General features: G+C 61.0%; 1 protein-coding gene across 1 annotated transcript; it reads left to right on the top strand.

The window, feature by feature from the left end:
• The first annotated feature begins 9709 nt into the window (after positions 1 to 9709).
• LOC142363522 (fibronectin type III domain-containing protein 11-like) lies at positions 9710 to 13159 on the top strand. The gene is made up of 3 exons (XM_075438479.1): positions 9710 to 9801; positions 9917 to 10106; positions 12203 to 13159. The coding sequence occupies exons 1-3, from the start codon at positions 9710 to 9712 to the stop codon at positions 13157 to 13159; spliced, it is 1239 nt and encodes a 412-aa protein (XP_075294594.1).
• The last annotated feature ends 692 nt before the right edge of the window (positions 13160 to 13851 follow it).

Here is a 13851-nt window from a genome sequence, read left to right as displayed (position 1 = left end):
ACACAGGGTGTCCCAGCATGCGGGGCCGTGCACGACCGCTCGCCAGCCCTTGCGTGACAGCCCCGCAGCCTCATGCGAGCCGGGGCGGCTGCAGCGCCAGCTCCGGGCTGTGCTCAGTGCCCCGGGCCCCCATCCCGCTGCCCCCCGGCAGCCCCAGCACCGCCGGCCGCGTGGCCGTCAGCATTGTGCTCCCTGATCGCTGCCGACAGGGACCTGAAATGGTCGCTTTCAGCGCAGCGGGGCCGCGGCGGGGCTGGTTGGCCCCAGCCGCAGCGATGCCGAGGGGCCAGAGCCGCCCCGCTCGCCGGCAGGCAAGCAAGGGGGGGGCTGAGCGACACTTCCCCCAGCCCCGCAGCTTCCAGCTGGGTTATCTCGGGGCTGAGGGGCATTGGCTGCATGGCACCCACTGCCAGGGCAGCCCACCCGGGTGCTGGCACATCCCCCGGTCCTGCCCCGAGCATCCTGCCCACGGGCAGGGAAGGGGCCGGGTCGGCTCCGCTCGCACCGGCAGTGGGTGCGGGACGAGCCCCGAGACTGTCCCAGTGCTGGTGACGAGAGCGGCCGTGCCACACCATCGCCACGGGCTGGGGAGCAGGGGGGGCCCTGCCACCGTCTCCGGCTCCGCGTCCCCATCGCTGGCATCCCGCCGGAGGAGGAAGAGGAGGCGACGCGGCAGAGGAAAGGTTTGTGGGGAGATGCACGCTTCAACCTCGCCTGCAGAGACGCAGCGTAATCCCGCTGCCCCGGTCACGGCTCGCTGCCCCCCACCACGTGCTGTCACCCCCAAACTCCCCAGCACGAATGCCGCTGCTCCTCCAAGGGGGCTCCTTCTGCTCCTCAGCTTTAAGCTCCACCATCGACAAGGGTCGCTTTGCCGGCCTCCAGGTCCACGGCATCGTGCACGTCCCTGGGACAGTCACGTACCGGGCTCCGGGTGCTCCCACGGCCCCAGCTCCCCTCAGCTCGGACGTGATGGAGGTGAGATCCCGCAGGAGCGTGGGGCGGGAGCCGGGGTCACCTCGCACGTGTGCTGCGGGCGAGAAGCCGTGAGAGCAGGTGACCGCACGGCACAGCCGAGAAGCTTTTAACATCATTAGCAGAGCGAGGTTGGTGTCAGTCACCAGGAGAAGCGTTTCGCTCCCGATTTGCTCTCTGGAGACCTGCTGTTTTGTATGCAAAGAGGGCTGCTGAACTCCACGGAGATGCTTGAAGTACTTGATAGCTGACAAAAGTACCCCGGCAGCAGCCATCGCCTGCCCTGCCGCTCCCCGGGGACCGGGCACGTGGCGCAGGAGGCGAAGCCCACGGCCGGGCGGGGAGCGGGGAGCAGGGTGAGGGTGGCATGGGCAGGGCAGCCCGTGGCACCGCGGCCACGAGGCCGGTCGCGGTCCTGTGCCGGCTGGGCGAGCACGAACCCCACCGCGGAGGGGTTTAACGTCAGCGAGCGGAGGCGGGACGCTGCCGCCGTCGCTTCGCTCGCCCTCTCCCCGCTTCGACGCGTGGCAGGGACGTTTTCGAGAGCCGCCTCTCCGCAGAGGCTCTGGCTGAGAGCACTAAGTCATCCGCTGCGGAATGGAAGGCCGTATTTCTTTTAAGATCTCTTGAGCTCCTCAAGCAGCAGGCACTTAAGCGGTCCTTGCCGGGCCGCAGAGAGACACCGGCTGCTCGAGCTGGTAGGAGGAGAGCAAGGGCTGTTTTATTGGCACAGGACTTGTCTCCGCATTGATTAACAGCTCCATTTTACCCCGTGTCAGGCTCCAGCAAAGCAGAGGATGAAGAGCTAAAGCCGTGCTGAGCCCACACACTCCATTTAGCCAGGAGATGACTCAGCCGCGGCTCTTCGTGCGGGTGGAGGTGACGATGAAACGCGAAAGCCGGCGAGCGGGGGCTCTGCTGTCCCCACCGAGGCACGAGGATGGACCCTGCCCACGCTCCGTCCCCCCCCCCGTTCGGTTTTGGGACGGTCGTGGGGGTCCTTGGCGCAGGGACGGCCCCGGTGCTGGGTCGGATACGGCTGTGGATGGCATCAAGCTGTCACTCGTTAAATACATTTCATCCCGTTGCACACAGCATCCCAGCAGGTCCCCAGCCCCTGCTTGGACAGCACAGACCCACACGCGTGGGGTGGCCACGACCACCCTGTCCTTCCACCCGCAGAAAGCCCAGGCAGCCCCCAGGGGTGCCAGCCCTGCCCAGGGGACCCGGGGGATGGAGCAGGGGGAGCAGCAACGCCCAAACCGCCTCCCGATTCCAGCCAAGGCTTCAGGAAAGACGGGCGGCCGAGTCAGAAAGCCAAAGAGATATTTTTTGCCCGCTCTCTGCCTCCAAGACCCGTTTGCAGAGCTGCGCAGGGTGCAGGGTGCCCACCCCACCCGCCTCTCCCCGCTGCGGGGACCGCGTGTGGCAGAGGCAGCAGTGTCACCCAGAGCCACTCCAGGCCCCTCTCGGTTCCACCAGCAAAAGCCACCTCTCGTCCCCAGCTGGGGTCCTGGCAGAGCTAACAGCCTGCGCTCCACTGGGGACCCAGCACTCGCGGAGACGCGCTGGGAGGCGAGCAGCGAGGGAGGGGATTAAGCCCTGATTTCCTCTGCCAGAGACAGGATCTTTAAACAAGCTTCTCAGCCAAGAACTTTGTTTTTTTTTTACAGGTTTTGCACGGGAATCTTGCTCTCCCAAATTGCATCCGCCTCCAGCCCCTCTCAGAGCTGCCAAAGCCGGCGCTTCCCCCCGGGACCAGCCTGCGAGCGGCAGAGATCACAGAATCACAGAATCGTAGGGGTTGGAAGGGACCTCTGTGGGTCCCCCAGCCCAACCCCCTGCCCAAGCAGGGTCACCCAGAGCAGGCTGCACAGCACCGCGGCCAGGGGGGCTGAAATATCTCCAGAGAAGGAGACTCCACAGCCTCCCTGGGCAGCCTGGGCCAGGGCTCCGGCACCCTCAGAGGGAAGAAGTTCTTCCTCGGGTTCAGCTGGAGCTTCCTCTGCTCCAGTTTGTGCCCGTTGCCCCTTGTCCTGTCACTGGGCACCACTGGAAAGAGCTTGGCCCCATGGATGGATGGGCTGACACGGGCATGGCTTCACCCTGGCTCTCCCGCTGCCGGGGCCGGAGGTTTCAGCCTTCCCAGAACAACTCCCTGCTCCGGCCGCGTGTCGCAGACCCCCCATGGACCACTGCCACGCGGTGCCACAGCCCCCAGCCCCAGCATCAGGGCTGGATGAGGCCCCCCGGGACGAGCATCCCTGCAGGCAGCCGCAGAGCCGGACCCAGCAACGCGCTGCTCCGCGCTCCAGCTCCGCTCCCTCTGCCCGGAGCCGCCTCCGGAGCCGCTGCTGTGTCGACCCGAGAAGGGCCAGCGTCTGTGGTGTTGCGAAAGGCGCTCGTTCCCCCTCCAGAAATGAGTGAGGGGCACGAAAGTGGGTGTGCAGGGTTTACCCCCCCCCCTCTTCCACAAAGCCAAGGCTGGTATCTTGCTCAGCTCCTCCTTGTCACGCAGAATTGCCCCAATACTGGGCCCTGCGTTTGGGAACACCACGGAATATTCCCTGAGCCTTTGATGGCAAGAAATAACTGCCCCTGCCGCGCTCACGCCCTGGGGTTTGCAGCCCCGGCCTTCCCCGGAGGCTGCCATGGGAGCGAAGCTTTGGGCTGTGGACCAACGCGCCAGCGCCGAGATGGGAGGGAGCAGGAGCCAGCCAGGTGATAAATCACGGGACGCGGGCTCAGCTCTGCCCGTGGGTATGAAAGGTGCCGTCACCATGGTCCCAGCAGGACGAATCCTGGAGCCGCTTTCACATCCCGGCTCGCCAGCGTCGCCGTGTCCTGACGTCAGCCCGGCTGCGCTCCCCGCCAGCCCCGAGCGGGGCTGACCGCGGCGACGACCAGGGGACCAGGCTGCAGGCTCAGCAAGTTTCCCGCTTCTCATCTTCGCTTTCTGCCCCAAATCCAAGCAAGCGTGACCCTCTCGGGGGGTTTTTCTTTTCAGTGGTGCCCAGTGAGAGGACAAGGGGCAACGGGCACAAACTGAGGCACAGGAAGCTCCAGCTGAACCCGAGGAAGAACTTCTTCCCTCTGAGGGTGCCGGAGCCCTGGCCCAGGCTGCCCAGGGAGGCTGTGGAGTCTCCTTCTCTGGAGATATTCCAGCCCTGCCTGGCCGCGGTGCTGTGCAGCCTGCTCTGGGTGACCCTGCTTGGGCAGGGGGTTGGGCTGGGGGACCCCAGAGGTCCCTGCCAACCCCTACCATTCTGTGATTCTGTGATTCTGGGTTTTCCCGGAATAAGGGGGGTGAGCCTGCCAGCAAGGGCTGTCTCGTGGGCTCTGGGACACCGCCGCCTGCCTTGAACCCACGCTCAAGGACGAACGCCTTGCAGCGCGCAGCACAGCACAAGGCTAGCTGAACGGGCTTTTGGTGAACTTCCAGCAGGACAAAGGAGCTGCCATGACCCCGCTCCATCTCAGAATCACAGAATCGCAGAATCACAGAATAGTAGGGGTTGGAAGGGACCTCTGTGGGTCACCCAGTCCAACCCCCCTGCCGAAGCAGGGTCACCCACAGCAGGCTGCACAGGATCTTGTCCAGGCGGGTCTTGAATATCTCCAGAGAAGGAGACTCCACAACCTCCCTGAGCTAGCACATCGGCAACCCAACCCCTCCAGCCGAGCTCCCACCTCTCACGCCCCGCGCACGCGTCGGGGCACTGAAATCCATGTCACCGCCGGAGAGCGGAGCGTTGTCTGCCCCAGGACCCCCCTGCGGTGGCGAGGACCCGTCCGGGCTGTCCAGCCATGGAACCCTCAGCAGAGCGAAGGCACGCAGGCTCCCTGCCGCAGGAAGTCCCGAGTGCTCAGCCCTGCACGTCGCAGAGCTCACGGCTGGGCACCGACCGCGGAAGATCTCCACCCCAATCCAGCCTCCAAACCCTCAAACCTCTTGGCTTGCTGCAGGCAAGCAGCCACCCCAAACTCCAGCAGGTCCGGGCTGTGGGGCTCCCTCCCAGCACGTCATTAGCGGGTGTAATGAGCTGGAGATAACTGCTGCCTCGGGGACACAATTAACTCCTTCCTGGCCTGGTCCAGCTGGGGTCTTTGCATCCCAGGAGAGCAGTTTCCCCCCCTCCATGGGTTCCTTAACTTGCATCCCTCTTCCTGCTCAGAGCGAGCCTTCTGAATCCCAGCCTGAGGAGCAAAGCAAGCTCACCGGTGTGCGGCGAGGATTTAGCTTTGGGATCTATCCGGAAGGTGTAATTTATTTCAGGTATCTGAGACACCGGTGAAACGGGGAGCAAGCGGCGAGGAGATCATTCACCCCCTTGTGACACTGGGACGTGAAGCAGCTCGGGGCAGCCCGCTGATGGGCAGCCCTGCTCCGGAGGTCCTGCTCCTGCTACGGGTGCCACTCGGGGACGCAGGGACACAGTCAGGAACCCTGGAGGAGCTGGTGACAGTCAGGAACCCTGGAGGAGCTGGTGACAGTCGGGAACCTTGGAGGAGCTGTGACAGTCGGGAACCCTGGAGGAGCTGGTGACAGTCGGGAACCCCAGAGGAGCTGGTGACAGTCAGGAACCCTGGAGGAGCTGTGACAGTCAGGAACCCTGGGGGAGCTGGTGACAGTCAGGAACCCTGGAGGAGCTGGTGACAGTCAGGAACCTTGGAGGAGCTGGTGACAGTCGGGAACCTTGGAGGAGTTGGTGACAGTCGGGAACCTTGGAGGAGCTGTGACAGTCAGGAACCCTGGAGGAGCTGTGACAGTCGGGAACCTTGGAGGAGCTGTGACAGTCAGGAACCCCGGAGGAGCTGGTGACAGTCGGGAACCTTGGAGGAGCTGGTGACAGTCAGGAACCTTGGAGGAGCTGGTGACAGTCGGGAACCTTGGAGGAGTTGGTGACAGTCGGGAACCTTGGAGGAGCTGTGACAGTCGGGAACCCTGGAGGAGCTGGTGACAGTCGGGAACCTTGGAGGAGCTGGTGACAGTCAGGAACCCTGGAGGAGCTGTGACAGTCAGGAACCTTGGAGGAGCTGTGACAGTCAGGAACCTTGGAGGAGTTGGTGACAGTCGGGAACCCCGGAGGAGCTGGTGACACTGGTGGACTTTCATGACAGCGACACGACCCCGTGCAGAAAGCAGCACAGCGTGGCCAGCCCGGGTCCCTGGGACAGGGACGACCTTGGCCCAGGCGCTGCCCGAAGAGCTGCCCCAAGCCCGACACCCGGCTGCACCCGCGCGGTCCCGGCTGGCAGCAGCGCAGGAAGAGCCAGGCGTGGGGTCCGTCCTCCTCCCGGTCCCCTGCAGCAAACAACTGGTTCAGAAACGCAGTGGACGTGAAATACGAAGACAGAAATTGCTGGCAACTTCTAATTTGGGTTCTGCCAATTTCTCTGCTCCAGTTATTGATTTTCCATAAAGATTAATTCCCCCTCCCAGCCCTCTCTGACAGGCACTGTCTGAGTGTTTTGCTTACCCCGAGAGTGGAAATATATGGTTTATTAAGTGTCAGAGCTCACTAACGAGAAGAGGGAGGAAAATCAATTGTCTGCTGATATCTTGATCTCCAAGGCAGGACGAACAAGCCCTTCCTTTGACGCTGTGGGCAGGAGGACAGGGCAGTGACAAACGCGGCGGACACCGGCTGTCAGCTCCGCTACAGAGACAGCTCGGCTGACGAGCGAGGGGGGAAACGGGGAGATGGCGTTTCATTTTTTCACACATATTTATGTTTGCATTAATTCAAAGAGATTCAGAGTGCTGTAAAATCCCACGGTTTATTTGATCCCTGATGCAAAGCTACTGAAAACAGTCAAATGCCAGCTGTGGACTACAAGCAGGTTCATGCTCGTGTTCCTAAGATCAAGGCAGCAGCTTGGCCCCCTGTTCCGGATAGGGGCAGCCCAAGGGATTCCATTTTTCCGTGCTAAAAATGGGGTGAAGCTCGGTGTTGATGGCAATGAGAAGCACAAGCAAGCTCGGTGCGGAGGTCCCCGCACAGCTCCCGCCACAAACCCCGTTTCGGACGTGCCCCGCGCTGTGCTCACGAAGGTGCCAGCCCAGCCCTGCCAGAACGAGGAGCAAAGCTCGCCAAGCCCAGGACATCACCTCTGCTGTGCTCGGCTGTGCGATGCTTTCACAGAATCCCAGAATCCCAGCATGGCAGGTGTTGGCAGGGACCTCTGTGGGTCACCCAGTCCAACCCTCCTGCCGAAGCAGGGTCACCTACAGTAGGCTGTAGAGAACCTCGTCCAGGCAGGTCTTGAATATTTCCAGAGAAGGAGAATCCACAGCCTCCCTGGGCAGCCTGGGTCAGGGCTCCGTCACCCTCAGAGGGAAGAAGTTCTTCCTCGGGTTCAGCTGGAGCTTTCTCTGCTCCAGTTTGTGCCCGTTGCCCCTTGTCCTGTCGCTGGGCACCACTGGAAAGAGTCTGGCCCCGTCCTCCTGACCCCCACCCGGCAGATATTTAGAGGCATTTCTAAGGTCCCCTCTCAGCCTTCTCTTCTCCAGGCTGAACAAGCCCAGCTCCCTCAGCCTCTCCTCGTAGGAGAGATGCTCCCGTCCCCTCCTCATCCTCGTAGCCCTCCACTGGACTCTCTCCAGTAGCTCCTCATCTTTCTTGAACTGGGGAGCCCAGAACTGGACACAGCACTGCAGATGAGGCCTCACTAGGGCAGCGTAGAGGGGAAGGAGAACCTCCCTCGACCTGCTGGCCACAGCCTTCTGCCTCCACCTTCTCCAGGTCTGGAGTACGGGAGCAGCCTGGGTGGCCCAGACCTCGCCAGCTCGAGGGCAGACGACGCTCCGCCGAGAGCTATCAAACACAAAGCCACCAGCACGCCCTCAGAAATCCCGGGGTGGGACGGTGCCGGGGCAAACGGCCACAGAGCGCAAGCCTTGCTCTAAACTCCTTACGCCCTCCGGCCACCAAGGCTGAGGGAGAAGGACGGGTCCAGTTCCCAGCACGCGCAGTCCGAATGCCAGGATTGGGATCCACGGCACGAGCACCAACATTCATTTCCCACAGAAACCTGGTGTAATTGGTAACTTGGTGTAATTGGTAACTTGGTGTAACTGGTAACTTGGTGTAATTGGTAACTTGGTGTAATTGGTAACTTGGTGTAACCACCAAAGACTTCTCTCTGCTAGCCCCCCCCTCCCCATAGCAAGGCTATCAACCTTCTTTCACTCCTCTTTGTCATCTTCCTTGTCTGTTAGAGAACCCCACCTGACAGCGGTCTAGTTAATCTCTCGGCAGCTGCGAAATGAAACGGTGAGCTCTGGCTGCCTTGGGAAGATGGATTGATCTCTCCAAGTGACAGCTCGCCTCCTCCCTCGCCGTCCGCGCAGGAGCTCAGGGTTGGCGGTAGGGAGCTCGCCTATCCTGCAGTTAGAAGAGCTTAGCAGGGACGCGCCAGCTGAGCGTACAAGACAGCATCAAGGCTAAGCCCTGACCCAAAGATGTGATGGCAGGGAGTGTGAAGGCACCTTCGGACGCAGGACGCCTGTCGGGTTTGCTGGTGAACACACCGGTCGTGGCAGTGAGCTTTGCCTCTGTGACCTGGACGAGCCAGTCTCTTCCCCACCATCAACCAGCTGACCAAGTCCCATAGCAGAGCGGAGCTGGAAAACCCCCTCCCACCCGAAAAGCAGCTTCTGCCCTGTTTCAGTGCAGCTCTTTAGTAAGGGTCGTGTGTTCAGGTTAACAGAACTCCTGACGCTTGCTGAGCCTTGGTCCTGCAGAGCTCTGGAGTGCATCTGGCCGCAGACGTAAAGACTGCGAGATTCACCCTCGGGAAGTGAAAATCCCCCACCCCACAGCATGCCACGAAGCCCAGCTGCTTTCCTGGGTGGATCTCAACATCTGCAGGGAAGAGTGGAGCTGGAGCGGCTCTGTGGGTGCCCCAGATCCGGTGGGCTCGGGGCAGAGCAGCAGTGGGTGCTGGCCATGATGCCCCAGCGCTCAGAAGCACAGGGCTGGTCGCAGTCCTCCTCCCAGAAATGCCACCGACAGCGCAGTGGTGTGGAGCAGCCCGGATGGTCGGGGCTGTGAGGCCACGACTCCAAATCCCAGCGCGGTGATGGTGGGGTGAGGCACGGGGCAGCTGTGTGTCGGCACTGCGCTTCCCCGAGGGCTCTGGCTGCCACCAGCACGGCCCAAGGCTTCGCAGCTCTTCTGCTCGGCGCTGCGCTCGCTGCGCCCTGCTCTGAGCTGGGCTTTACCTTCTATGATTCTATGATTCTGCTGGCCGTCCTGCCTTAGCTGCTCCATGTCTATCTGCAGGTACAGGAGGAAGAACTTCTTCCCTCTGAGGGTGACAGAGCCCTGGCTCCAGGTTGTGGAGTCTCCTTCTCTGGAGATATTCCAGCCCCGCCTGGCCGCAGTGCTGTGCAGCCTGCTCTGGGTGACCCTGCTTGGGCAGGGGGTTGGGCTGGGGGACCCACAGAGGGCCCTGCCAACCCCAAACGTGCTGGGATTCTGTGACCCTTGGCTGCGGAACCCCCTGCGGTTCCAGCGCTCTGCAGAGAGAACAGAGCTTTAGAACCACGGAATCACAGAACCATGGAGGTTGGAAAACACCTCCAAGACCAAGTCCAACCGCCAACCCCAACACCCCCACACCTGCTAAACCACGTCCCTCCGTCCCTCTGCTCCTCCGTGTCCTCCGACGCTGCCCGGGCACAGCCCCAGGCTGGGGGACAGAGCCTTCTCGCAGCCCCACGTGCCCGATGCCCGAGGACCGCGCTGCGCCCGCGCCCACACCCGTGATGCGCTGCATTGTGATGGCACAGCCAGGTTCCATGGGAGGTCACCGCCTTCGGTACAAAACGCGGTGCCAGGGCCCGAGCAGGCAGAGGCCAGCGCGGCTGCGGTCCTGTCCCCACGCGCGGCCGCCATCTCCCCTCGGGGCCAGCCAGGTGCCACCGAACCCGCAGGGACCCGAGGTACCACGTCCCTGGGGAGCAGGGGGTGAAGGGGGGGTGGGCTGAGAAGCGGGTCACTCAGGTTTATGGAGGGGACGGTGCAAATGATGTTGGGGCCAACAGCCCCGTCGACTCGGGGCTCATCCCCACAAAGCAAGAGCGAAACATCACGGTGAAAAGCAGGGGCTCGGGGGAGAAGTCGGTGGGTGTCGGGGCATGGCTGGGGGGGAGGAAACCGGCTGCGGGGACAGGGACCAGCACCCCCAGCCACCCAAGGTGTGGGACCCCCGGCCCCGGGCGGTGGTGAGGGTTGGCAGGGACCCCCAGCCCTGGGTGATGGGGCCGGGGCTGCTGAACGGAGCTCCCCGGAGCCTGACAAGCTGGGTCGGGGCTCAGAGGGGCTGGCTGAGGTGGGCTGGGGTCTTGTCGGGTGGGGGGCTGGGTTTGTCCCGCAGCCCTGCGGTGTGGTGCTGGGTCTGAGCAGCGGGGAAGGGGCTGGGGGGGCTCCGGCCCCCGGGGGTGCCCCTTCCACCCCCTCCAAGCCCCGACCTTGGCGAGCCCCGCAGCCACGCAGCCCCCGGCTTGGCCGACCGCAGCCTCCCGGGCTGCGAACGTAGCGGCACTACCGGGAAAAAACGGCAGTTTCTGGCAAGAAAAAGAGGGCTATGAAGCCAGCAAGGGAAAACAAGCACAATCACAGCTCTGTCTGTGGGCAAACAGAGCGCGCCGAGAGCCAGACGGCTGCGAGAGCGGGGCAGCGGCGGCGGGTGCGTGTGCCGTCCCCGCTGCACGCCGTGCGGGGCTGCCAGGAGCTGGCACGGCCCTGGGTTTGGGTTTGGAGTTTTGTGGAAAAAGAGAAAAAGTGACAAGGAAATACAGCTTGTTTTTGAAGCTGACAGCTCTCTTCTAAAAAGAGTGGCTGCCAAGGAGTGACTGGGTGTAAACTGCAGTGCAGCCAGGGCCAGGCATCTGAGAAGTTTAGAAACACCTGAAACTCCTCCGAGGAAGTCTTGTTAGTTCTGGTATGTATTTAAGGAAAGTGAGGCTAAGAAAAATTGCTTTGTCAACTAGATATCTCCATCTAGCTTCTACAAGACATGTAAGGATTAAAATATCCAAGTTAGATACTACAAGAACTTCGATAATTATAACCAGCAAATCACACCGAAGGAGGGAAGTTGCTGGAGCCGATCGTCGCTGTCTGCCTGGGGTCACAGAATCACAGAATCAGAGAATGTTTGGGGTTGGAAGGGACCTCTGTGAGTCACCCAGTCCAACCCCCTGCCAAAGCATCTCTCCTACGAGGAGAGGCTGAGGGAGCTGGGCTTGTTCAGCCTGGAGAAGAGAAGGCTGAGAGGGGACCTTAGAAATGCCTCTAAATATCTGCAGGGTGGGGGTCAGGAGGACGGGGCCAGACTCTTTCCAGTGGTGCCCAGCGACAGGACAAGGGGCAATGGGCACAAACAGAAGCAGAGGAAGCTCCAGCTGAACCCGAGGAAGAACTTCTTCCCTCTGAGGGTGCCGGAGCCCTGGCCCAGGCTGCCCAGGGAGGCTGGGGAGTCTCCTTCTCTGGAGATATTCCAGCCCCGCCTGGACGCGGTGCTGTGCAGCCTGCTGTGGGTGACCCTGCTTGGGCAGGGGGCTGGGGGACCCACAGAGGTCCCTTCCATCCTCTGCCATGCTGGGATTCTGTGAAACACTCGCTCTCCTCCTGGCAGCAGCGGTGAGGCTGCACGCAGCGTGTCGCAGGGTTCTGCCTGCCACCTGCCAGCTCGCTCGGGGGACAGAGGGTTAACCCGAATCACCAAGGTCATGGTGTAGCTGTAGGAACCGGCTGGGAAGACGGGTCTCAAGCCCGAACAGCCTGGCAGATGACAAAGAGGGAAAAACAGACATCTCCAGAGGTGTAGAAGAATGGAAAGAATTTGCTTACAGGAGTACAAAGGCATCTAATTGGAATGAAACAGAAGATAATAAGATAGGAAGAAATTTTGGCAGAGTATATCGGGGAATAATTCCTGACAGTGAATCTATTAAGCGGAGGCAGAACCTCTCAAGGGGGGTAGCAGGAGACCAGTTGGTTGGAATATATGAAAGTAAGAGTATGGAAAACATTAGAAACCGTATGACTATAAAGGAATATCCCTCTGAAACCACACTTAGCCTAACGGTTCTTTCCCATCTATAAATTTATCAGCTGACCTTTATAATTAAGAGGAGAGAAGAGTCACAGCCGTGATCACACTCCCGCACAGCGGCTTTTCCTCTGGCTCTCAGCACCTCTGCTTTCTGACACAGCAGCCGAGCTTTGGAATCATGGATACGTCTCGGAACGGACCTGAAAACGGTTCGGAGCGCGCTGCGCAGAGCGAAGAACAGCCAGGCAACGCCAGCCTGGAGCGGTACTCGAAGAGGAGAAGCCTTGTCATGCGGTTCCTGCAGTCCGAGCTGAGCCCCTGCCGGCTCCAGCACTACCAGAGCAAAGCCGAGCTGCTGAAGAAGTATGGTTTCTACCTGCAGATCGAGCCCAGGTACCTGCACATGAGAGAGCAGAACCAGGTGATCACGCGCACCGACATCTTGCAAATGGTAGACCGCTGCCAGCTCCAGAGGATGAAGAAGGTGGCGAAAAACCAGTGTGAAATCCAGCTCTCGCTCTTAACTGAGCTGTTGGAGCAGCTGGAACGAGGTCGGGAGGAGCTGAGCCGTCACCTAGAGACCTGCGACATGGTAACTTTCCTCTCCAGCTGGGATTTCACCATGCAGAAGCTGTTGCAGCTCATCGAGTTTCTGAAAATTCTCCCTTCCTTGCAAGTGCCAGGAAAGCTCCACATCAAGCACTGTTTGATGTTACAGGCAGATCTTCACAGGGCCAGGCTCCCCAACATCAGGCTTTCTCTCCATACGAAGCCGCCGGTGATTTTTGACCGCAAGGAATCGTTCGCATACAAGGAGCGGGCCAGGCTGCAGTGGTTCACCGAAACTCAAGAGTCCCACCTCGAGCGATACGAGCTGCAGGTGAAATTAGTGACAAGCGGGAGCCCGACGGAAATGGGGTATGGTAGGCTGCAGACCGTCACCTCCAACATGTGCATCGTCCAGGGCCTGCAGCCCGACAGGTGCTACGAGTTCACCATCAGAAGATCAACCACCGAAACACTCGTCCTTGAAAAATGGCAGGACAGCATCACCTTGAAGACAAGAGCTGCCGCTGCTGAACGCGAGCAGGGCAGTGCTTGCGCGCTGAAAGCATGAGGGGGCACACACCAGCATTTTTCTTACGTTATCCATTTGAAAAAGAAGAATGAGAAAAAAGTAACAATAAACTTTATTTTGAAACCTTTCGCGTGGAACTGAACTCATTCTGTTGTCAGCGCTCAGCAGCTTTGGTCCTCTGCGGCAGACGGCAGCCGGCCGCGCGGCTCCGCTGCGTGCAGTCCTTCCGCCCTCGACGAACGGACGGGGCCTTCGGTCCCCAAAGCGCAGCCGCGCTGGCAGACAGGACGGGCACTCCGCTGAGCATCGCACAGTTCAAAACACAGCATCATTGTTGGCGTGGGTTACGGAAACGTTGTGACGATGTCACCCCAGTATGAGTATGATCGACAATGACCCTCCTTTTTTTCTTAGCTGAGGCAGTCGTAATACGTGGGGCTGACCGACTCGTCCTGGGCAACCTCCCGGATGGAGCTTCACCTTCACCCACATCCTCTGTGGCCGGTCCCTCACATTCCAGAGCCCCATATCTGTTGCTTAAGGGCAACTGGGCAGGTGAGGGAGGCCGGGGGGAGATTCGCTTGCCCCCCCGAGCAGGGACCCTTTTCCATTCCCCCCCATCTCTTAGGTCCCCTCTTTCTGCTCGGTGGCAAGAGGGTAGGGGGTTCTCTGCTTCTCGTGGAGCCGCCTCCTGCTGCCTCGGCCTCAGGGAGGGCAGGGTGCTGCCCCAC

The sequence above is a fragment of the Opisthocomus hoazin genome, chromosome 18, assembly GCF_030867145.1.
Source record: "Opisthocomus hoazin isolate bOpiHoa1 chromosome 18, bOpiHoa1.hap1, whole genome shotgun sequence".
NCBI classification, from domain to species: domain Eukaryota; kingdom Metazoa; phylum Chordata; class Aves; order Opisthocomiformes; family Opisthocomidae; genus Opisthocomus; species Opisthocomus hoazin.
The sequence above is the reverse complement of the archived record's forward strand: the minus strand, read 5'-3'. Positions and strand labels throughout refer to the sequence as shown.

Coding starts and splice junctions, on each gene's coding strand:
- LOC142363522 (XM_075438479.1), top strand. CDS start 9,710: ATGCCCGAGGACCGCGCTGCGCCCGCGCCCACACCCGTGATGCGCTGC. Junction 9,802..9,916: donor ATGGGAGGTCACCGCCTTCG/GTACAAAACGCG, acceptor CCGAACCCGCAG/GGACCCGAGGTACCACGTCC. Junction 10,107..12,202: donor GGGGCTCGGGGGAGAAGTCG/GTGGGTGTCGGG, acceptor TTTCTGACACAG/CAGCCGAGCTTTGGAATCAT.